At 37.5% G+C, this 24,436-nt stretch overlaps 2 protein-coding genes across 5 annotated transcripts in view; one reads left to right on the forward strand and one right to left on the reverse strand.

Annotated features, from left to right (window-relative positions):
- LOC112556616 (max-like protein X) overlaps positions 1 to 15,899 on the forward strand; it is a 33,954-nt gene extending 18,055 nt beyond the window's left edge. For all 4 annotated transcript variants that reach the window (XM_025225778.1, XM_025225779.1, XM_025225780.1 and 1 more), the window contains 8 exons: positions 2,255 to 2,294; positions 4,252 to 4,380; positions 9,697 to 9,800; positions 10,451 to 10,547; positions 11,165 to 11,264; positions 11,517 to 11,601; positions 11,763 to 11,879; positions 12,075 to 15,899. In XM_025225778.1, the coding sequence (XP_025081563.1) occupies positions 2,255 to 2,294; positions 4,252 to 4,380; positions 9,697 to 9,800; positions 10,451 to 10,547; positions 11,165 to 11,264; positions 11,517 to 11,601; positions 11,763 to 11,879; positions 12,075 to 12,143 (741 nt within the window). In that variant the 3' untranslated portion in view covers positions 12,144 to 15,899. The remainder of the gene's footprint in view (positions 1 to 2,254; positions 2,295 to 4,251; positions 4,381 to 9,696; positions 9,801 to 10,450; positions 10,548 to 11,164; positions 11,265 to 11,516; positions 11,602 to 11,762; positions 11,880 to 12,074) is intronic.
- A 1,393-nt stretch (positions 15,900 to 17,292) lies between these two features.
- On the reverse strand, positions 17,293 to 24,414 carry LOC112557812 (charged multivesicular body protein 5-like). Its single transcript, XM_025227869.1, is given in 8 exon segments — positions 17,293 to 19,559; positions 20,306 to 20,527; positions 20,935 to 20,976; positions 20,978 to 21,007; positions 22,514 to 22,607; positions 23,220 to 23,266; positions 23,555 to 23,659; positions 24,252 to 24,414. Coding segments are annotated over 8 exon segments (666 nt in total). The 5' UTR covers positions 24,321 to 24,414; the 3' UTR covers positions 17,293 to 19,502.
- Positions 24,415 to 24,436: the final 22 nt, after the last annotated feature.

The following is a 24,436-nucleotide window of genomic DNA, read 5'->3' on the forward strand; positions in this document are numbered from 1 at the left end:
TTTGTTTGTTTTTTGTTTGTTTGTTTTTTTTTTTGTCTTCGGTGACCGTCATGGAAACAGACCTGTATAAGAGGATTGTAGTTAAAATGTGACATTTTAAGTTTGAATGTGATCTGCTGGCTTGCCGCTCATACCCTTTTCTTAATCTTTCTTCCCTGCCCTGCTTTCCAAGATTAAAGGCGAACCCAAGACCAAATCCATGTTCATATGAGTGAAATTTGTTCTCAGAAACTGTATTTCTTTTACGAAATACGAACCTTTCAAAGGTGTGACCCCCACAATGGTTTTAAAAAGATACCTCATTTCTATTTGTGTGACAAGTATTGGTAGTCTGGGCACCGCTCATTATTACATGCTTAAAACTCCCGTATTGATGTTGGTGTTCAGTAACATCAGAAGTACGAATTTAGGTACATACACTTAAAAGAATAAAAAGAAGAAGTCATTTGAAAGTGAACCAGTAATCTGATAACTGCTGTTTTCTGATAACTTGATAGCAGCTCTCAGTTCGATCATTGACTCCTGTTAGGTTTTACTTTTTATTTTCAAAATTTGGTTAAGATGCTTGCCATGAGCGACATCTGGCAGGCACCCGTTCATGGTCTTGAAGGAGCCATGGGGCAGATGGAGATCAGCTCCATTGTTGCCTACATAAATAAAGAAGAAAAATCTGACAACTGAGCCCGAAGATTAGAATGCTTGACTGCAGAAGGACAACTTAGCCCGAAGGTTAGAATGCTTGACTGAGCAGAAAAAGGTCGATGTTTGAGCATTCCTCGAGCCTCCATCTAGTCTTGTTTCCGCTGCTCACCCAGTCTTGCGGAAACAGATAGCTGAGTAGTAGTAGTAATAGAATTTGTGCAGGGCATTTCACCGTGTGGAGGCGTGTTAAATGCACGAGAGCTATGCTATTAGCCAACGGTTAATCAAAGAACAAGTAAACACAAGTAAGAGCAAACGGATGACACCGTGGAAATGATGAAGATGTGGTAGAAGGAAGAGCTTGGAGGAAGTAAGGAGCAGGAAGAATGACTTGATTGTGAAAGATGTTTCTGAAAGAGGTGGCGTGCAAGGGAAGGGTTGGGTTCCGCCTGCCAGGGCCCTGCCCTTCACAACGAACCACCTGAGTTCACAGCCCCGACGGGGACTAGGCTATGGACCTCTTTTCTTCTGCTTGTTTGTCCCATTCCTGCAATTCCTCCTTTCCATATCTGGGTTAGGGTTATAATAAAGGTCTGCTTTCGTATGTCTGTGTGTGTGTGGACTGGCCTATATGTAGGGTACGCACATGTTTTCCTTTCTCTAACTTTTGACATCTGTGGTTGTCATGTTGGACAACCTGTTTATGTTTCACACGTATAGGGGGTAGAGGGGAACTAATGTCACTTTTCTTTCAATTTTATTTTTGAATTTGCCTCCCCTTGCCCCTCAAAATCTTTTTTATTTTATTTATTTTTTGTTTTCTGTTACTTTTGTTGTTTTTAAAGCATCTTTCGTTGTCGTGTCGGTTTGTAGCATTTTTGTTGAGTTGTCTTCCGTACCTCCAAGGTGTCGTGAGTTACCGCCCATCAATGGTAAACCTAGAAAACAAAAAGGTGCTGCTGCTTGTTTACTGCTTCGGCTGTACTTCCTCTTAAGCGACTTTAATAATAATTTTTTCACCACCACGACTCCGTCCAATTTGCCGCCTTGATCTGAACACTCGAATTACCTGTAGGATGAAGAAGATGCTAGGTCTGTCCACATCGCTGTTCTTTTGCAAACCCGAGGGAGCAGTAAAGTGTGGGGTCTTCTCTAGACACCCTGCGAATTTAGTACCTGCGAACTCAACGGCCGGATGTGTTAGATATCAGTAACGCGTCCTTTTAGGGTAGGGGAGGGGATTGTGTGTTTGTGTCATGATGGAGGGGCGGGAAGATCGTGATCGTTGGTTTGAGGGAGAGAGGAGGCTAAGGCTGTAATGTGGAAGCTGAAATGCTTGTAATAATTTGTTGGCACTAAGACTGAAGTAGGTCAGGCTAGTACTGAGGTACCGACACCCCATCTCCACCCCAGCACACACACACCCCTTGGTGGAGGTGGTGATTCGGATGTGTAAAAAAAACCGTCGCATGATCTCTTTGTTCAATCATTGATCACAACAAAGTTTTTCTTGTGTGGAAAGTTATGCAATAGTTTGTGGTGTTGGAATTTAACAAAACTTGATTATTTCTCCAAGTTGTTTTCTATGCGGTTATTTTTGGGCATGTTGCAGAAGTGTGTAACGGAGCAAGGTGGACCACTTGACAAAAGCGGTGAGTTTTCCTCCTCAAATTTTCTTTCTTTCTTTCTAAATTTGTGTTCTTTCGCTTACATTTTCGGATGACCACGTTAATAGGTTCGAATGGGAAAGCAGGGAATTTCCATGTCTAAGGCAAATCTGGTCGGTGGTGATCTTAATACCTTTGTCAGCTGATTAAATCCGATGTTTCCAGTGATTTGGAAGAAACGAAACGAGATTCGTAACTACTCATACTGAAGGATGAGTTGTAACCTTTACATATGAAAATATTAGGGTTCTGTGGAATTATTATACTTACAGTAGTTAGAAAATCCGGTTCACGAAAATTTGCATCCATTACGCTTGTGTAATAAAGCAGATGTATCGATCTTGTTTTATTTTAAGCGAACTTTTGCGAGAATTATAAAACAGTTTGAAAGGACATCTACAGTGTTATCTGAGAGCAGTTTAAGTTTCTATCAGGTTTCGGAAAAAAAATGGATCGTAGGCGTTCCTTAGTATTCCTGATCCAATCAAGTCCAACGCGGAAGTGCGGTGGGTAGAAATGAAGCTTGTTTGCTGTGATTGGCGGTTGTGACAAAATTATCTATATATTTTATACATCTAGGGTAACTTTTTATTATTTTTTTATTTTTATTTATTTATTTATTTTTGACAATTTGGAGCCAGTGAACTTAAGTTCCGGGTTTTCTGGCACGTAGAAACATGCGTAAGTCACGTGATAAAAGCTCGAAATCACCTAAAGAAATTTTGCCAACAAAACAATTTAGCGAAAAAGATTTTTAGGGAAGACATCGCGTCAGACATTTTGTAGTTCACCGAAATACGAAAGCCGATGTCCTAACACATATTTGTTCGTAGAAAAACATAACACTAAAAAGCACTTTCTTGATATCAGGAATTGATAATACTAGCACATGTACACTGGTGTATTTTTGTTCCTGCAACTAGTCCATAAAATTATATTCGCAAGAGAGGCGAGTGGTCTAAATATCCCTAAACAATTTTAACTGGGGTTCTGGACCTATCCCCTTCCCCTTTAAAATTTTACTGGTAGTCTGAAAACCCTAACATGTTTAGGATGGTAAAACACTAAATGGCCTTTAATCTCCAGAATTTTGCGAATTTTGCACGATTGCAATCTTTGGCTGATAATTGTGTTATCCCATTTAATAGTATAGACATACATCAGAATCACTAAAGCACATTTGCTGAACCGCAAAACAGATGTTTCCTTGTCTTCTTAAAATTTCTCGTACAAGATAATATGTGTTCAGAGAGATGGCTTTACTTGCTAAACGATACCTTTCTTAGCTCCAGCAGCATCCTTCTATTGTATCTGTCGTTGACCATAACGGTTACTTATGGGAATTATCGATTGCAAATATTTTAGACGCACGAGATAAGGAATTATTACTGTCTAATGAAACGACGATTGGGAGAATGCAGCTGTTCTGATAATAAATGTAATCGATTTCGTTTGTTTGGGAGGGCTGCTGGAGGCCTTAGCAACTTTCCGAGATCGTCGTGTTGGTATTTTTAAAATTGTATCAAGTGGGTTAAAAAAAATAAAACAATGTGAGAGGGATCATTTAAAGAAAAGGAAGTTGTTATTGTGAAAAGCGATTGTCGGTAAAAAAAAAAAAAGCATGATTGTCAAAAAAGTGCGCTTAATTTGCCATTGAAGAATACATGTAATGGTCAGTGAAAAATACACTTGAGCATACACAGGGAACGCAACACTATAACAAATTTCCTTCCTTTTTTCTCATTCAATCTCTCCATGATATTGTCTATGCTGCTGGCACGGATTTAAGCATCAACAACCAGCATCTTTTTTTTTTTTTGGATTTTAACTTTTAATCTTCTTTGTTCCCATCCAATATTTTATCACCGTTGCGTGCGTGCATGCAAAGTTGATCGAAGGTATTCTTAACATTCATAACTTCACTGGCAAATTCTGTCCACAGGAATGGAGAGCGACCTGAAAATTGAATCTAGTCCGACCGGAAGTGGTCACCGGTTTACTTTTTCTCGCACCAACAGTCCTGGCTCCACCCCAGCTGGTACATCATCCGCATCCTCTGCCCCCAATACAGGTGAGCACGGAAAATAACAAGTGAACCAGAGCGAGAGAGATCCTTTGTTAAGTTTTGCAGCCCCTTTCATGGAGGATATTTTGAAATTGTATCGCTAGTATAACTATCAAGATGATGATGATTATCAATAATTAAACATAAAATTTCAACATCAGTGATTTTTGCCCTTCAGTATATCAAGAAAAGAAGTAGAAAACACATTAAGTCCACTAAACAAATTCGAGAGAGAGAATGTCTGCTTTAAGTTTGTTTTTTTTTTTTTTTAATCATTTTTTTTTTTAAAGTCACTTTTCCATATAAACCCATTGCTTGCTTGTTTTTTTGTTTGGGTTTTTTTGGGGTGGTGGTGGTGGTAGGGGTACTTACATCAAAATTGTTCGTTATTCTGTCTATCCATGCGTTAATTTATAAACGTATTTATTTGTTTTTGTTATTGTCGAGATCTGTCCAGCGTGAACGTGTCTCTGCCCTTTTTTTTTTAAAAAAAAAAAGCTTCAGATATGTTTTGTTCAGCGGCACAAGTAATCTAAGTAAGAGGGAGTGGGGTTGGTTAGAGAGGAGAGGTAATGGCTGCGTGAGATGCAGCCATTGATTATCGAGCTTCATAACAATCTTCAACTGCCATGAGGAAGGTGACGCTAACCCTCTCTGCTTCTCCGGACAGCGATCCAGACAGGTTCCAGGGAATACACAGATAGGAGAGAAATGGGGAAACGCGGACAAAATTAACGACCTGCTATAAGAAGGGAAGGGGAGGGGGCGAGGGAAACAGGAGGAGCATGGGGGAGCCTCGGAAGTCTGAAGCTAAATCTGGTGGAACAAAGTGGCACGTGATTATTCACCATCACGGCTGCTGCAGCAGCAGTTGTTTATTCTCATTACTTGGTACAGATTTTACAGGTTTATACTCAGCACTCGGTATAAATTTCACCGTTTATTCTCGATTTTCAGTCTAGATTGTACTGCTTATTCTCCACACACAATATGAATTTCAAGTTTATCCTCCATACTAAATATATATTTCACAGTATAATATCACAATTTATTCTCCGTACTCGATATAAATTTCAATTTATTCTCCATGCTCGGTGTAAAATTCACAGTTTTTGCTTCATACCCAGTGTGGATTTTATCGTTTATTTTCCATACTCCCTGTGCTATAGTGGGGGAGAAAATGAATGAGAAGATAAAGATTTCAATTTATTCTCCATGTTAAGTGGAGATTTCATGGTTTATTTTCGATACGCAATAGAGATTTCACAATTTATGCTTAAGACTTCGCTTTTTATTCTGGATATTTAATACAGATTTCACTAAATATTCTCTACAATCAGTTAAGAGTTCACAGTTTGCTCTCGCAGTACAGACTTACTTGAGTGTTTCAAACTAAAAGGCATATTCAGCCTCTAAACATTTACTCTCATCCTCGTTACTTTATTCTATTCGTTTCTTTTTTCCTCGTGTAAATTATAACAAATAAAATCCACTGGCAGTAGACAGTTACGCGCGTGTGTTTATTAGGTATATTACATATTCTCATTTCTTGATGCATACTCCTTAAGCAAGGCACCCTTTGAAAAAAAACAAATACAGTTTAATTTTGTTGCAGGAAAAAAAACTTTATTTCAAAATAATGAAAATGCAGTAAATTCTGCCAGATACCGGCGCATTCGAAGTCTTTTGACTTTTTAGCTGTCCACCCAATGAAGATTTGTCCATAAAATTGTCTTTTATTTTCTCGGTGTAGTAAGATGCGATTCACATTCGGCTTTGGCGATGGAAGGAGGGAAGGGGCTGAAAACCGAAAACTGTGATCATCTGTTCCTCTCTTCTTTATAACAACTCTTCGCCTGACCTCCGATTGCAGCTGATAGACCTGAGCATATTTGTCGTGGCTATTGATGTGAGAAACCACAAATTGCCGCCTATTGTACCCTCCTAGCTCTGTCAATAGTAAAAGACAAGCAAGACATTGGGACTCTGTAATTTGGAGGCAGATTGCTGTTGTACGAACTCAAACATTTCGTGAATTGAAGGAAGGCTTTTTTTTAAGTGTCGCACGTCCCCTATTATGGTTTCATTTACAAAGCAAACACAATGAATGCTTATTTGATTTGTTGTTTCTTAGAAACGCCATCAGGTCTTGGGAAAAGGGTTGTGGGGAGGGAAATTCGGTTATTCCAGGAAGTATCAGGCATTGCAGTTCGGAATTTCCTCGAAATAAAATGTAGAATTATTACAAAATTTCTAAAAATAACTGCTGTCTTTGTTCGTGTCAAAGAGGTCTTAGTGGGGCATGTCTGTGATTATCTTTCTTTTAATGCTTGCTTCCCATCCTTTGCCCGTGGGCTGAGCACGCGAACATATGATCCACACACAGACGCACTTTTCTATATATTTACTTACGAACATATCCACAAAATGACAAACTTTCCCAAACATTTAAACCTTGTACAACTTTTCCTCACCGCCCCGAGATGTAGTACTGTTTTCATACAAACCTTAGAGTCTGGACACTTTTAGTGGGAGATTGCTTTATTTGGTCAGTTGCTTCCCCAAAACATGTGCACCTTTTAGAAATAAATTAAAAATTCTCTCAGTAGACTGATCGGCGCTAGAGTGAAGGGTGACTGTACATATGTGTTAAGATAAAAGTTTTGACATACTACAGAGCACCAAATAAAATAGAACTTTTTAAGTATGAAATGCAAAAAAAAAAAAAAAATAGGAAAAAGTACACAAAGTCTACAACAGTACTTTATTGGCTTATGTTCAAATAATGAAAAATATAAAGATTTGCAAGCAGAAATAGGCATCGGAATAAGGTAGTCGTCAATCAATAGTCTCAAGTGGTTGTGCGCATGAAGAAGCCGTGGTGACAGCATAGGTTAGTGGCGCTAGGGTCACGTGCCTCACAGAGCCTCCTGCGTGAGCAGCAGGGAAACGAGATGGGTGGGGGTTTGGGGGAAGGTAAGACAAGGTAGTTGGCTCGTGGGCAAGGTTAAGGTAGCATGACGCAATATGTCCTGAACCGTCGACATGTGATACCTGGGCAGTGACAGGAAATTCCCCAACGGTCTGAAGCTGTGCAGACGGCCGCCGTGCACGTGCCCCGGGCGTGCACAGTGGCGCACTCTTCTCCATGGTCACAGCCGCTTCCAGACAAAAGTGACAGGCGGTGGGGGGGTCTTTGTAGCAAAAGTGTCCTCCAGTTCCACCTGCGTTTTGTCGCGGCTGTGTTGTGATTGAGTACCACTGTAGTTCTTCCCAAAACAAAACAGTGGAGGTAGGGAAGGGGAAATAGGGAGTAGTGTTCAGTGTAGCTGTTGACTACATGGTTTGGACCCATACCTAGATGTCCAGTAAACAGAAAAAAAAAACCGAGAAGATATTATGAGTATAAGCAGTGCGCCGGCTGAGGCAGAACATTGCCGTTGGGGAAAAAAAATAGAGATTTGCGGAAGTGTTCGAGTGATCGTTAGGACACCTGACAAAAATTGTTTTGCAAGTTCTACATTCTTCATTCGACATAGATCCTTGTTTGCACGTCTCATTTTTTTCTGCGTACTTTGAAAAGTGCAGGAAAGACTCAAAATCTCTTAATTAGCGGACTGGGTAGAACCTGCTTTCAGAATTAAGCGCGGACTTAATCCCACCCCTAAACCTTGTACATTAGGATGGTAGGAGCATCCCCTTCCTTTTCCTTTCTCACCTGGCTCCGCGGGCTCTTGACTGACCCATCTGTACACATGTGCGTTTGCCACGAATGCCTGGGATTGTTAGGGGGTAAAACTCGGGATTGTCAGAAGTAAAACGTGCAGAAAGGGTGCACAGCTTCTCAAATACCTTCCTCCCATTTCTCACCTAACTCCGGTCTCTGTCCGCCGTCGTCGATGTCCATCGGGAGGTAGAATGTAAACATTCTGTAAAGAGAAGTGCGCATGCGCTGGGGTTTTTTTTCCGTCGCGCTGATTGGCTGTTAATGTGGCCCCTTGCGCACCTTCTGTCTCCTTCTGCTTTCGAGAGACAAGCAGACGACCGTCCCTCGCAACATGAGTGACGACATCGATCCACCCATTGCCACCCGCTTTGCTTGAGGACAGGCAAGTGAGAGAGAGAGATGGTAGGGATCGGGAAACAATCTAGTCTCATCAGGTGCAGTAACAGGGACTCCATAGGCTGCGAGGCTAGGTAAAGGAAGAGGGGAAAATAAAAGCAGTTCCATGGGCAGCAGCTTTGGTGCGAAGGTTGTAGATAAATAGACCCATGCAAGCCTGAACTTAATCGTCGCTTCAAGACAAGCGGGTGGCAGGCAGGTGCCGGTGAAAGTACACCGCCGGTGACCTAGAAGACAACGAGCATGAGATCGATCAGTGGCCTGACCCAGTGTTCCATCTCTCGGGTATCGAAGCAAAGAAAGCAGAGCTTATCTTTATGATGAGGCTCCTTCACCGCTCCTCCGATTCCCCCGCCTCGTCCCTCTATCCCAACCATTCGTGACCTGTTCAGGACAACGACAGGCAGTTTGTCCGCTCAGTCAGGTCTGACCAGCTACTTGGAACCTGTAAAACACGCAAAAATGTTTATGAGCATTTCAATAGTTTAATCACAACCTACCTGGTCATAAAATGTAGGGCATCAGAGACTTCCTAATAATATATTTGAAAGCAATGACAGCAGGGTTTTTTGCATGGTTCATTAATGATCGCCTAGAGGCGTTTTGCTTTGATGCCAAGGCTCATGTTATTGACGCAGCAGAAGTAAATACAAATAAAATAGCATATCAGGTGAGTGATGTCAGGAGCTTGAAAGCTTTGTGGAGATAGGATCAGTTATGTACCTAGTGTTTCATGCAGGGCTCCATTTTAGTACGATCATGGGGACAATGCTACTGGCTTTGATTCAGGGGAAGTAGGGCAGAGTAGGAGTAAAGTAGGTCAGTTTATTTTTGCTTTATTGTATCTGGGGCTTTCCTTGCAATTCTTCAGCCTTGCTGTGTTCCACAACAGTTACACATTTGCTGCTTAACTTTGTCATACTTGAATGAAAAGAGTTGCAAAACCCGTTTTCTAAACAACATTAAAAATACATAGTAAATGATTTTAATAAAAAATTAAATCTGGTGTAATGTTGACCTTTGATTAGTGACCTGTGCAGGCTGAGTCAAGGCCTTAAGTTAGTCCAGAGATCTAGCTTCCACCACTGCTATTGATAATGAAAGTAAAAACAACAACAACAAAAAAACTCACAAACCAGTGCTGACCAGTACTATTGTTTCCCCTTGTAAATCCTTACTGGTTGTTATCTTTGTTTTAGATGAAGATGAAGATAGTGACTCGAGCAAGACGACTATGAGCTACAAAGATCGTCGTAGAACTGCTCACACTGTTGCTGAGCAGAAGCGAAGAGATGCAATTAAGGTACTTCTGACTTATTTCATTGGGATTGTGACTGAATTTGTTTCATTTATTGTGAGTAAGTAAGGAATACTCTACTGAAATCCATAAATTCAGCAGCATTTTCAGCACCTTCAGTTTTAAGTATATTTATGTTACAGAAGGCATGAAGAAATTGCGATAAGCACTAGAAAAGCTGCCATTTGAAAACCTTTGAGTGGTATGACAACAAATTTAAAGAGAATGTGTTGTAAAAAGGCTTATGAGCATTATAAAGGATAACATTTCTCTTTATAAATGATGATGGCTTCCGGTATCTAGGATTTAGGCAAGTACAGGCAAGCATGCTGTTGCATGTCCACAGACATGATAAAGTGATGTTATTCTTGTATTTTATGGACCAGAGATATGGGCAGTGTGTAAATACTGGCATTGGGGAGAGGATTTATTCAGGTGCAATCACTTTTCTATGCACTCAATCTTTAAAGCTGTCGCTTATACCATTTGCAGTTTGGGAAGATGCTGGGAATACTGTATGAATATGTTGATGGAATGTCTGTGCATCACGATTAAATGTTTAGTTTGTTTGAGATTTTGGAACATGGTGCCAGTGATGCTGGTGTTGGTGTCAGCAAGCAAGAACTTGATACAAACATCTTTTTTGTCTCTCACAGAAAGGCTATGATGAACTCCTAGCCATTGTTCCTACATGCCATCAGCAGGATGCTCTTGGTTCCCAGAAGATGAGCAAAGCAACAGTACTCCAACGATGTGAGTGCACAAGCTTTTGTTTATCTGTCTACAGAGATAGATTTTGTGTGTGTGTGTTTACATGCTATGTGTGATATGAAGTAATTTTTACGAAGAATTCTTTAAGAAGAAGAATCCATTTATTTGCCAAGTAACACTGCACTAAAGACATATCTTTGTTCTAGCCACCACTTAACAAATATCAGTCACACTTATCCACACTTGCAGACGCCACTCTTCGCATTGTTATTGCTACACCCAAAAGTGAATTCTTCCCCACACACATGCACACACACTATACACTATACACTATACACTACATGTGCATTTTAGATTTACCATAGATACCAAAACACATGTCAGCATGCACATATGGATGTGTACTCACACTTGCACCATACACATTTCCCAGAGACTACAAAGAAATACTTTCAACTTCAATTGCCACCCATTAAAACTGGACCAAAATGTCCCTTCTGCAGCTGAACTTTTTTTCAGCTGGTGTAAATGTCTGATACAAGGGTGTAAAGGGTACCACAGAGAATGTACCAGGCAATTTGAAATGGTACAGTAACATTTTACAAAATTCCTGCATGTAGTAGAATAAGGAAGATAAAACTGTGTCTGTTACTTTCCAGCCATTGACTACATGCAGTTCCTGACAAACCAAAAGAAGAAGCAAGAGGAAGATCTGGACTCTCTTCGCAAAGAAGTCATGGCTCTCAAGATCATGAAAGCGTAAGCTATCATCCTGTAGTCTTCAGCAAGATATTAAACTCCATATTAAATGAGTGTTTAAAAGTTATTTCAAAGTTGTTTTGTCTCAAAATTGTTATTGGAGCAATCAAGCCCATAGAGGGTGACTTGGAACACCAGTGAATCAGCAATAATTACTTCCTTTTTGTAAAGAATGTGACTTGATCTTAATGATTTTGATGATGACCATATGTATGAAGAAATACCAAGTGAATTGCATTATCTTTGTTGTAGTAACTATGAACATATTGTCAAGACTCATCAGAACACACCTGTACATGGACAGAACCAAGTGTCTGACGAGGTTAAGTTTCAGGTGGTAAGTACCTTTATTTACTAAAGATTCTGTCTCAAAAGACAATTAAAAAAAAAAAAAAAATGTGTAGCTTCATAGAGAATTTAAATAATTTACCAATATTAAAAGTAAATCATATGCCCTGAAGGCACTGCATGTGTAAATCATTTTTGTGTGTGTGACAGTTTCAGCAGATTATGGATACACTGTTCCAATCATTCAACTCCTCTATCTCTGTGGCCAACTTCGCAGAACTTTCAGCTTGTGTCTTCAGCTGGCTAGAGGAGTACTGCAAACCACAGGTACCTTGGACCTTTCGGACTAAGGGCTCAATCTTTTTTTCCATCCATTTTAACAGTAATTTCATCCAATTTTTTTCAATTTTTCATCCATTTAGATTTTATTTGAAGTTGGCTTTGATAATGTACAAGATAAACACATTGTTTTACATCAAGTTTCTTGTGTATTAAAAATTTGTTTGTGACATTATTTTGCAGACTCTGCGGGAAGTGGTTCTTGGAATCCTACGACAGCTTAACACCCAGCTCAGTCCAGGACACCAGTGAACACTGATCCCACATATAGCAGGTGCCATCAGAGACATTGGACATTATGCATGTGCTTGTCACAAACGTTACTAAGAAATAGTCTGGTCACACTTCTTGAAAACTGCTTGAAAGGAGCGTACAACTACTGGAGATGAAACTTCCAGAGCTACAGCAACTCCTATGCTTTATTTTTCTTCTGTAATAGGTAGTTTGAGAAAACAAAAGCATATCTTGAGGATACCTCTCAAGGATGTTGACTTGGGGACATTTAAATCTGTTTTGGGTAGAAGTGTTAAATAGAAAATTGTTTTTTTTTTTTTTTAAAGTCTTCTTATCATGATGCAACTTTCTTAGTTAACAATTCCTAAAAAAAAATTGGTATTATCTAAAACTTACCGTAGCTATAAGGGCAGGCTTTAAAATCTTAATATTTGGCCAAATCCACAGTTTTCTGTAAGGAATGGTCTGAATCATCCAAGGCCAGTGAAGTTTTTATTGTGAGATAGTTTTGTGGGAATTGAGACAGAATATGTTTGCTGTCTTCTTACGGTGGAGGTTGGTTCAAGCATGGGATAGTTATAAGTAATCTTAAATGCAACAACCCCATTCAAGTCTCATCACAACCAGTCATAAAGTGATTTTTATTTATTTTTTTGTCTTTTTGTGTACAAGCTTGTGCAGAACTGTATTTCTTGTTGAAATGTCTCACCGTGACAGTGTATCTGTAATATCAAACTGTCTGGCAATTACTGTTTGTGGTCCTTTGTTTTGATTTGGATGGATTTGTCAGTTTCATCACAAGGGTTCACAGCAGTTCAAACTGTCTCTTTTTAAACATGAAAAAAATTCTTTGTCCTATGTTATATTGGTTAAATTTAATAGATTTAGTTACATTATCAACACAACTTTGTGTTGTTTTTTTAATTAAGCAGTTTTAGCTTTCTCCAGTTTTGCCTTTTGACATTATTCTTCATTTTAACCAGTGAATGTTATCATTCTTACAACTCAACTGTTCAAGAAATATTTTTATGTTGTTTTTGCTGCATTTTTTCTCTTTAAGTTGAAGTTCTTATTTGTTCTACACATGTTGGGCTGACAAAAAACATCACTTAATCAGGCAAAAATAACTTTATTCAGACTAGTACCAGCAGGCTTTCTAAAACTCCTGGGAAGGTAACAGTAGTTTTTATATTGTCCTGAAGAAAAAAATGCTGTTCACTGAGAATTAAAACCTTTGTATGTACCACAGCCGGAAGATCCCTGTATGTCTAGTCTGTGAGAGACAACAGGTACAGTTGAAAGGCTGACACATGTTCAAGGCAGATTGTAGAGTCTGGACATATTGCTAGTCGAATCGCATTATACAATCTATGGAATAATCAAATTAAATAAGATTAAACATGTAAGAGGGTCTGGATGACAGATACACAAGGCTTACAGTTGAATAGATGATTTAAAAGGTGCAGCTGTGCCCTGCTGCATACAAATTGCTGTATTAGTTGTCATAAACTAGTAAAAGCAAATGCTAGAACAGTCTGGGGAAAGAGGTCCCTAGGAGGAACAATTGTGAAATAGGAGAAAAAAAAACCCTACTAAAAACACTATAGAAAAATTGTTTTGCCAAAATAATGAGAGTATGGAATGCAAATCAAAATTTCAATAGATCTGAGGTAAAGATAAGATGAAGGCAGAAGATTACAGAAACATGAAAACAGTACTAGCTGCAAACATTAAACTAGAAACACAAGCATTTCATTATATCAGATGCACTCTTATTTTCAAGATGTGTTGAGTAAACTTGAGCCCTTTCATTTTTTTTCAAATTTACTTTTTGTTGAGTAATTTATTTACTTTTTGTTCTTTTTGATTGTGTGGGAACCCTCTTATATTGGGAGATCGACCTTGTGCAAAGCCAGCCTTGTGGCTAATGATCATGTGAGAATAAGCTTATGTTAAACAAGAGGTTTACTGGGACAGCTCATTTATTACACTGTTACAGATTTATGTGTGACAACCATATTTATTCATTGGCCAGTAGAGGGAAAGGTAATGAACATCCCATGACAATTACAGTCATTGAAAAGTGAGGTGTTGTAGACCTTATTTATGTTTTTTGAGGACTGTAGCATCTCTTTTCCAATTGACTTACCTTCTCCAGTTCTCTAGGAGCAAGGAACACATTCAACAGCTAAGTCAGCTGGAGGAGGTATGCTGCATCACAAGGGTATCAACCTGGCTAATGTGTGCTAGTGCATCTTCGGTTTGGATGCCCTTGCACTAATCATAAGGTTATCTTCTCAATATATTGGCCATTCAAGACAAGGCATTATACCCTCCTTCCCCTCTCTTGCAACATAAAATTTCATTTGCTGAAGTAACACGATAGAAATTGGCACTTTTTTTCTGTGAATTGCCTGAGTTTAAAGTCAGTTTTCACAAAAACTGCCACGATTTGCTTTTAGTCTGATTGTTGGATCATATTTCAGGCCTCAGAATGAACAGCATGCCAAATATCATTAGCATTTGAAAAAGAAAATCAGACTTGCTGTCATTTGTAACAGGGTGGTGGAGATAATCAGAACCATTAAGTTCCCCATAATTTTGGGCTTATATCCAAGAACAATAACCAGCAATAGATTATTGCTTGCACCCTTCACATAGATTGTATTTCTTGTTGCACTTCACTGTGTACATGTAATGTGTGTACCTCATTTCTTTTTCAAACTCATGATTTGCTTTTAATTGGTTGGCCTCATAAAATCACAAGCATGTATATACTTGTAATTTGTTACTATACTTGTAATTTGTCATAATATTTGTGATTTCAAAGTGCCTATTTGGTCTCCATCTTGTTTTATGGTGTGGGACGCTGGTTGATGAGAAAATTAAGAAATTCACTTCAAATTTAACGGTATTTTTCGTAACAGAAATCACTGCTGATTTCAGCATCAAGATGTCTGAAAGAAACCAGTCAATTTTCATTTTTCTTTGACCACCAGCTGTTGTTCTGCCTTTTTACACTCTTTTCTCTCATGCATTTAGGGAAAAAACAAATGTAAGTTAAAACAGGCTAAAACTATCCCAATCTCTTATAGTGGCATTTAATGTTTTACCCACACAGGACCATGGGACGATTAACAACCCAATGTCAAAAAATGCTGGGAGAGCAATTTGCCTTATTCTGCTTGTTTCATCCTATAGCCAGGGAAATGTAGCATTTATTGTACATTTTATTACATGCCTGAGGGAGCGATAGTTGTATAAGGCACTTTTTCTATGCACATTCTTTTTAAGTGATTTTTATTTTTGGCTTTTTCTTAAAAATCCATCAGTATAGTTACATGATTAAACACTAGGATTTAGAGTGATCAGAACCTTATAACCTTTCCTAACAGGTAAAGGTAAACAAGATGTGGAGTCAGCTTTTAGGTATTTTAGTAGGTTTCACGCGGAGCACATTTCACATTAATTTCCTGTATCAACCTCTGAAACAACTGAGGTTCAGATCATGGATTCTAACAGCAGTGGTTATGGGATGTGAAAGTTGCATATAACATTTAACTGACTGATCAGCTTGTATATTACATGATATTCAATTCTCAGGTGTATGTGTATATATGTATCATTTGACTGTAAGTATATGTGTCTTCCCAAATTGGGGAGAGACCTTTTTATAGGGAGAGGGGCTTTGCTCAATAGATGATAGATTCTTCTGTCTTTATGTATTGTAAAGATAAAGCATTAACAATGTAATAAATATTTCAGAATACTGTTTATAGTTTTTTTTTTCTTTGTGCTTGTTGTAGTTTAGTTTTTTGTGTAAGCATGTAAAAATATACCTTCAGTCTATTACAGCATGAATGAAATACAAAAGGAAGTGTGAATGGGTATGGCCAGCTGTGAGCATTCAGCATATACTGTGTTGATCCTAGAGGCATGTGAAGTACAAAGTGCTGTTGTCCAGCCAGTTGAACCTGCCTCCTAAGAGTGAAGCCTGATTGCTGGTATAGTCAGCCCTGCTTTGTAGCTCTCATTTCTCACTTAAGTTTTGCTTTTATCCAGAGTGCAAGATATTCTTAAATAGCCAACTGTGTGCATATCTGGCCTGAACTTCCAGTTTTTGGCAGTCTCAGAACAAGATCAAAAAAAGATTTGGTAAGGGCCCTCTCTGAGCTACATATTTAGAAAAACCTTTCTCCATTCTTTCAGATTATGAATTTAATAATCACAGAAATTTTGTATTTTTAGATATACTGAAAATGTGTACATACTTTCTGCGAGGCCAGAGTAAATAATATTCATATTCAGAAGCATTTCTAAGTTTATCATATCTGAAAGTCTCACTCCATTAATTTTAAAAACTAAAATTTAGAGCTAGACACAAGTTACTGTAACTAGAATTCCTATTGCTCTGATTTAAATTTATTTCCAAATTTAAAAGAATTGGAGTGTAATTCTATTAATGTACAATTTACAAAGTTCTTTTGCAACAATTTTAGAAAGTGCAGTACATAAAATGTCCTCTAGTATTATTATTATTGGTCATTCATTGCTGTGCTGTGCCCTTGCGAAAGACAAATACTGCGCTCATTCTCCCCTCTGCAGTTCTACATTTGCTGATTCTCCAATTCTTCCTTTTACCCCTCCTGCTCATTCTCTTCCTCCACCTGTGGCTCTGCGCTTGCCTGCTCTCCCCAATTCTTTCGTTCTCTCCCTCCTGTTGTTCCTTCTCTTCCTCTCTCCTTTCATCATCCTGTGTTAAGCCCCAAACTTCCCATTCCTTCTTCTGACCCGACCAGCCCCTTCCCCATCCACCAATGCCGTCCCACCGCCACTAATTCTTCACCTTCTACTTCCTGCTCATTAGCTGGATACTGCAAATGCGCCCTCCTATGATGGGGCTTTCCTGTATTACATGTACTGAGAAACTAGAGTGGTTAAGTCAAGCTACAAACAGAGGAAAGGTGTCCTGCTAATACCTTTCCATGAAAACGATATTTTTCTCTAACATTATTCTTCTTTTAAACAAAAATGCCGTTCACCTGATGGTAGAATCAACCATGCCTACATCAATGCCAAGACAAACATTGACCATTCTACATTACATATTTGTATGCCACTTATTAAATCATTTGTTCGTGTAAACAGAAAGCACAAATAACTCATGTACCAGAAATGAACAATTTTATTTATAGTTCCTGTTTTCAGTCATGCTGTGCAAGATATGCAACACACAGAACAGAAAGACTAAGACTGAGCTCTTAATTTCTAAATTATGAAAATCATAATTTCTTGATAGTATATATTTACCGATTTTCATTTATTGACTGCCTATACATATTTAAACTTGGAAGCTGCTGTGAATAATTACTGCTGATTCTTGTTCTGAAGACAGAATATCTACTTAATATCATCCAGTCATCTAAGAAGTCCAAAAGATAGTTTCCAAAGCAAACATTACATTTTTTTAAACTTAGAGAAATTGCTAGTATGGCCTAACAAAATAGCTAAGCAAGGAAATCAATGTTATCATATTGCGTAATCATACAAATTCAACCAATGTTCCGATGGCGTTTGTTCACACTGGCATTTTATTTGCCCATTTAGTTCCCGAAATAACCACTTTCCTGTGCCATGGCAGTAGAGAGTAGGGATCTAAATGCTCTGATTTTCACATGGACCTTGATCTGTTTTATGCATCTGTGTGACAAGCCTGTCTTTTTGCCAGTGGAGAGTTCCAAGAACCACGAAAAATGTTTTATGCAATCCAACTTTGTATGATCTTAAAACCTTTAAAAATGGTTACAGGGTAGTATGTGGCTCATAGTGTCCAACTCCAACAGCATCAGGAAGAATAACTTTTACTCTATTAACAGGCAAGACTTTGGTAATCATGGACAGACATGTTACACTTTTACATAAATGACTGCCAAAGCTTCAACAATAACCGATAATCTGGACAGGCTGATAAAGGTTGAACATGCACAGCAATTATGTAATTGTTTGAAGATGCTGATGACAGCATAAAAATGATGGAATGGCATTAAACAAGATCACATAAATCAAGACTAATTTGTAAAATCAAGCCCATAAAGGATAATTATTTTATATATCAGTCAAACAAATATTAAAGAGTAACCTTTCCTTTTTGCTTTTCTCCACTGACCTCAACATATTTATGTGAAATGTTCGTGTGAACATTTACTTCTTATATGTGGTGACACATATCTTCAAGTGTTTTCACTACAAAACATTATCAAGGGGGAAAACGGCCTAAATTTAATATTTTGTCACCGATATAATTACAATCAAGTCTGAAGAAGCTGCAAATGAGAACACAGGGAGGTATGCAACAGATGAAAAAAATTTATTCAAATTGCTAGTCTTCAAATGAACCTTTATTTGGAAGCCAAAAATGTTTTAAACATATAATTTTGTCCTAGAAGTTTTGCATCAAAATATCATTTACAAGCCAAATTTTATGTTGTGACATTTACTTAATCTTGATGTCATATAAGAATTAATTTTCAATGTATAGAACTCTATAGAAAATGTTCCTGTTTTTGAAAGCAAAATTTTCTTCCTTAGAACAGTAGACAGCTCTTGAGCAGAGAATTTTCAAAACAACTACATCCAGCTCATGGTCAACAGCCAACAATCAGGCCCTATTAAACTGGCATTTCAGTATATCAGGATTGAGTTGGGTTTTTTCCAAATGTACCTTTAAATATAAAAAAAAAGGAAAATCTTGCACAATCACCAGTTAAAAGACTTCACCACTTAAAGGATGTCAAGTTCCCAGCAAAATATTAAGGTACCTACATGGTCACATGATGTCTGACTTCACCAAATATTCTCCAAAATATTACTTGAACTGTCACTGCTATGTCAACTTTAAATAATTCACAAAGACGTTTGCACTTCCTTACAGGCCAGGTTCCATCACTCTAGTAAAAACTACAAGTGCTCAGCTAGATTGCACCTTAAGTACCATCACCCCCTACTGATGCCTTCCATATACAATAGCTGTACCAACATTATTTTTTCAGATTTCTTGAATATTCTTTCCAAGTTCTAAAAATGAAGTCAGGCTTATACCATTTGTCGTGTTTGCTCACACCCACTTAAATGTGCACACTCACATACATACATGCACGCACACAGACACCCACACATAGAGGATCATCTTAAGAGTTGTGCATAAATTAGATATCAACAGGCATAATAAGAATATAATGGAAACTTGATCAAAAAAGCAAGCAGACATAAATATTTATGACAATGTTTTTGACAGGGACAGGAAAATAAACAATGGCGTAAAAAGTAGTCTTACAAAGCCCCATAAAACTACACCCACCCACCCCAGCTTAGTGCAGATTATTTTGCCGTCTGTGGAATCTGTGGAAGACCAAACTCGTCCACTGGAACGTCCCCCTGGACAGACAGAATTCAAAATCAATCAATCAAATCTTCTCTGTTCTTTTTATGTTCTGAGGAGAAAAAAACTGACATCTGCTTCAAAGAACAACTGGTAGACATCAATGTGAGAAACTGTAGAGGGTTACGTTACGCTTTGACAGGATAGCCTGATGGGAGGAATTCAAGTTTTACGCTGAGCCAACAAGTAAGACTATATCACAGCTAAGCAGTCAGCCCTGTAAACAGATGCTACATGCAGAGAAAGAACAGTGTGTCCTAGACATTTGAACCTAGGGCAGACAATCCCAATTGTATTAGTGAGGTGAAAGGGGGAAAAACATTTTTATAAAAACAACTTTTTTCTTCAAAATTTAAAACATCTGCCTGATGGGAGGAGGTATGCTGAAAATTATCTTTAGAGACATCCAGCCATAATTGTATTGTGATAACTATTTTTACATAAACGTTACTGTGTGTATTGAAAAATGAAGATTTCCCTTTTCTTCCTCTGTTTTCTGTAAAGCAAATACGAGCAATATACTCCCAATCTTTCTGCTAACACAATGTTGGGAAGCTTTAAAACTCCAGCTTATGTCTTCCTTCTCACTGAAATAGCAGTACTGTAGGCTGTAATACCTTAGAGATAGGCATGATAGAAGAAGAAACTTGGTTTTCATTAGCTTAAGCCATATAATAGTATATGACTTTAATCTGCTCTCTTCAGGGTCATCTTAGCAAGGCATATGACTTTCTCTACTTACCCGCATGCTGTCTGTTCCAGGATCTGATGTGGGTGCAGATGGTGCTGCCATGGCATCATCCAAATATGATGCATCTTCATCCAAGCCAATCTCATTTCCAAGAGCATCTAACTCTGCTTCAAGCTCATCATCATCAATCTCTGGCATACCATATGACCGCCCCATAACCTCCTGAATCTCATTGGCCTGTTCCATGAAATCTTCCATCTCATCTTGCAAATTCTGCAAATGCAAAATAAATAAACAAAATTTTTTTTTAACTTTTAAAGGAATGGCCTTACTATTTTTTTTCACTTAATCATCTTCAAAAATGAAAAAGTGTTTCAACTTAAAAAAAAAAAAAAAAAAAAATCCCTCAGTGAAATTAATTTTTATTGTCAATCTGAAATTTTCAAATTACATTTACTGATATATGCCACAGGAAAACTGCTATTGGCTCAAGAAGAAGTTAAATGATAACCTTTGTCAAACATGAAATTAAGCTCGAAAAGTTCCTGTTAAATCAGCCTACCGCTCTCACTAGTTTGTTACAAATATGTATAAAGAATATTTACGGTTAAAGCTTATATGGACAGACCTTAAATCTAACTCCAAACACCAGTTATGTCAATACCATGAGCGCCACTTACTTCAATCTGATCTAAGTTGACATTCTTGTATGCCTTTTTGAAAATCCTTCACACCAATCTTCATTGCATCCACCTGGAACACAGCCCATCATTGTATTCTTTAACAACCAAAACAATTCCTAAAATGAATGTTAGTCTTCCAGAGATTCTATGCTATCCTGGTTTCAGAGAATGCACCAAAATACTTCAAACAAGCTATTTCTGTCTAAGAAAACAGAAACTGGACCTTATTAGTTGTTATGGCAATACATGTATTAAACTGTTTCAAGCTTTACATCTTGACACATAATTGCCCTAAGACTACAGATTTCCTGACAAAGATCTATGGCAATGAGACACATTCTACTAGCTTTACATCTTGGGGAAATGTGTTATATAAATCCTATTATTATTATTAAGTAAATGTTACTGTTACAGCAAGAAAAGCCATGTACAAGACAACTCAAGAGAATACCTGAAAGCATACCTTCATCAATATTAAAACTTAAATATGCAGGTTTAATAAAATAAAGTTACTGGTACTCAAGAACTTGCTGGATTCCATTCCACCCGCACTAGCTGCGGCAGCAACCTTGAGCTACAGTGAGTAAACTGAAGTGATGATCACCCTTTTGCAGTTTCATTTGATAACATTTCTTCATCACTCAGTACTGTCCCAGTATTCTCCTGATGTCACTAACCTTATTCTCTGGAGTCGTTACTGTTAAATCTACAGTGATTGCCCTTTACTGCCGAAATACAGCGATTCCTCGCACTGTTCTTCCTTCTACATCTTTCTTACTATTTTGTGACCTTGTTCTGCATCTTTGTTAGTATTTTATGATTTTTTTCTATATCTTCGTTACTTTTTGTTAACTTGTTCTACATCTTTGTAACTATTTTATGATCTTGTTCAGCGCAATAAGTTCACCTTTGGCTTAGATATTGCGCTTAATAAATTCCCACTTATTATTATTATTAACAACTTTTTCCATAATGCTAGTCCTTTTTCAAATCCTTCCTTTGCATATCATGTTACTCTCAGCTCTTGTTCATGTTATTTAGCTCCTCTGTGTTTTCTGTATTTGATTTTATTTTCGTTTAGTACGGTTGTTTATTCTTTTATAGCTCATATGTTGTTTGTTTTCCTGTCCCTTGTATGCTGTCCATATTTCATTCTTGTTCTTAAGCGCTAAAAGCATGCTCCTTTAGGAGTGTGAGCATGTGCTTTACAAATTTTGCATTTATTATTATCTATTACACCATGATTTTGGGCAAACAGAGAGGCATTAATAGTGTCACACCAAAGAATTAAACAGAAAAGGAAAAAAAAAATGTATAGCCTAAAAAGGAAACTTCCTGGATAGCAATGATTAAATGTAGATGGATTACACTGTTCAAAAATCCCATCTGCATATTTGGCATCAAATTCCCTTGCAACTTTCAAATTTCTGTTAGTCTGTATATGAGAAACTGAAACAGATTATACAAGAGGGACATAAGGTTTCCTCATTATTCCTCTGTCCTTTAGACACAAAATATCTGCAAAGGCTCTGCCAATCTTTAGTCACAAAATATTGTGTAAGTAAAAGGTATTTACTGTGGACTTTGTGTCTTTAACTGTCTGGATAGCAAAGTTCTGCTGCTCGATGTTAAAAGACTGCTGGCTCAGTTGCTCTCGCTGGTTTTCATACCTGTAAGAGTGTCATTCATGAGATCAGTGTATACAAGAGATCAATTGTCTAGCTTTATATATATATACAATAAATTTGAACCCCAACGGATTGATACGTACAAATTTCTTACCAGGGATCTAAAGTTACCAAAATAAAGTAGTACTATATATTTTCTTAACTTATTCATTATTCGTGTGTTATAACTTAAAAAGTAACATATGACAATGGAAGATTACATGATTTCGCTAATTAAAAAAATCAATTCACAAAAAAGTCACCAACATATATTTATGACATTTTAAGAGCAAAAGTGCACATTGGTGCAATGATGGTGCCTATAGTTTTGATAGACTGAATGTGTTGCACACAAAAAAAAGCCAAACAAATAAACTATAATGACAACTATTATTAAATTTACCCTATACACACAAAAAAAAAAACTAAGCAGACAGAATAGTGGGATTTTGACATTTAAGATTTTTCAAGAGCTTTAATCAAACCATTTATGAAACAGTGTCATAATGATAATGGGCCCCTATCATTCATTCCTACTTTCTGTCCTGCAGAAGAATTAGCATAAAATAACTAGGGGAAAAAACCAACAACAAAAAATAATGTATATTAACTTACATTCTTTTCTGCTTTAAGACTCTCATTGCCTTCTGCTTTACCACATTCTGTAGAAAACAGACACAGTTAAGAAATTACATTGTACTAGCCTCTTCTTTCTTCTCTTGCCATTCTCAGCTGTTAATCAAAATAACTTCATAACAGAGTGAGCGACTGCGATAATATGCTGAGACCACTAGACCAGTTTTGCCCATCAGTATCCTTATTTCTCTTTCTGGGGAGGGACTGAAAGAAAGATTTTGCTCATCAAAGATAATGGCCAGATCAACAAAATGAACTCAATAACATATTTTGCCAGTTATTAAATAAGCACAAAGATAAACTTTCTATCATACCTTTGATGGTCCTTCTCTCATTTTCTTTAACTGCTCTTTGTATTTGTGAAGTTCCTGGTCTAGACGAGCAATCTTTTTGTCAACCGATTCACCACGACTGTCAATCTGTAAATAAGACAACAGAGTTATTATCTTAACGATACTATAAATGTGAACAATTTTGATCTTTATATGAAGCTTCTGAGTTGACCAACAAAAAATTCTTGGTTATTCTGAATCCAAACTTTAACAGTTATTACAACAAAATATATAAGTTCATTACTTTTCTAGGGACTGAAAGAAAGCTAAGACAAATTAATAAGAATCTCCCAGAGAGACGTAGAGAGAGAAAAACATAGTATATTAGAACAAAAACATTCATTATAAAGAAAGAAGAGACAAATTAATAAGAATCTCGCAGAGAAAGTGCATGAAAATAAACACTTTTTTTTAAATCTTGCGCAATTGCCTTCGCGTTTGACAATCATCAGGTCACCAGGTAGTATTTTAAATTTTACAATCACTCACAACTGGAAATGTAACAGTAATACGTCATTAAATGGGAATTCGTTTTTACTTTTCTCTTTGCGCTTTATGACGATTATGCATAGTCACGAGAATACTGTAATCTAAACCTGGAAGGTGCATTTAGTTCAATAAAATAACTTCAATGAATTTAACGCAGAGTTATCTTAAGGGGGAAAAAAATCATACTTACATTTGCTACACAGTCTGTCAGATTCGGTGGCGGCTCCTTCGGTTTGCCTTTTCCAAATAAGCGATTCATTTTAACAATACAACTGCTCCAGGAACTCTGCGATTACGAACTCTTCTTCTCAGACACTCTCCTTCCCTGCCTACAACGACCTACGTCACTTCCGAAAATCTAGGGACAAGTCAATA

Source organism: Pomacea canaliculata, linkage group LG2, assembly GCF_003073045.1.
Source record: "Pomacea canaliculata isolate SZHN2017 linkage group LG2, ASM307304v1, whole genome shotgun sequence".
Taxonomy (NCBI): Eukaryota; Metazoa; Mollusca; class Gastropoda; order Architaenioglossa; family Ampullariidae; genus Pomacea; species Pomacea canaliculata.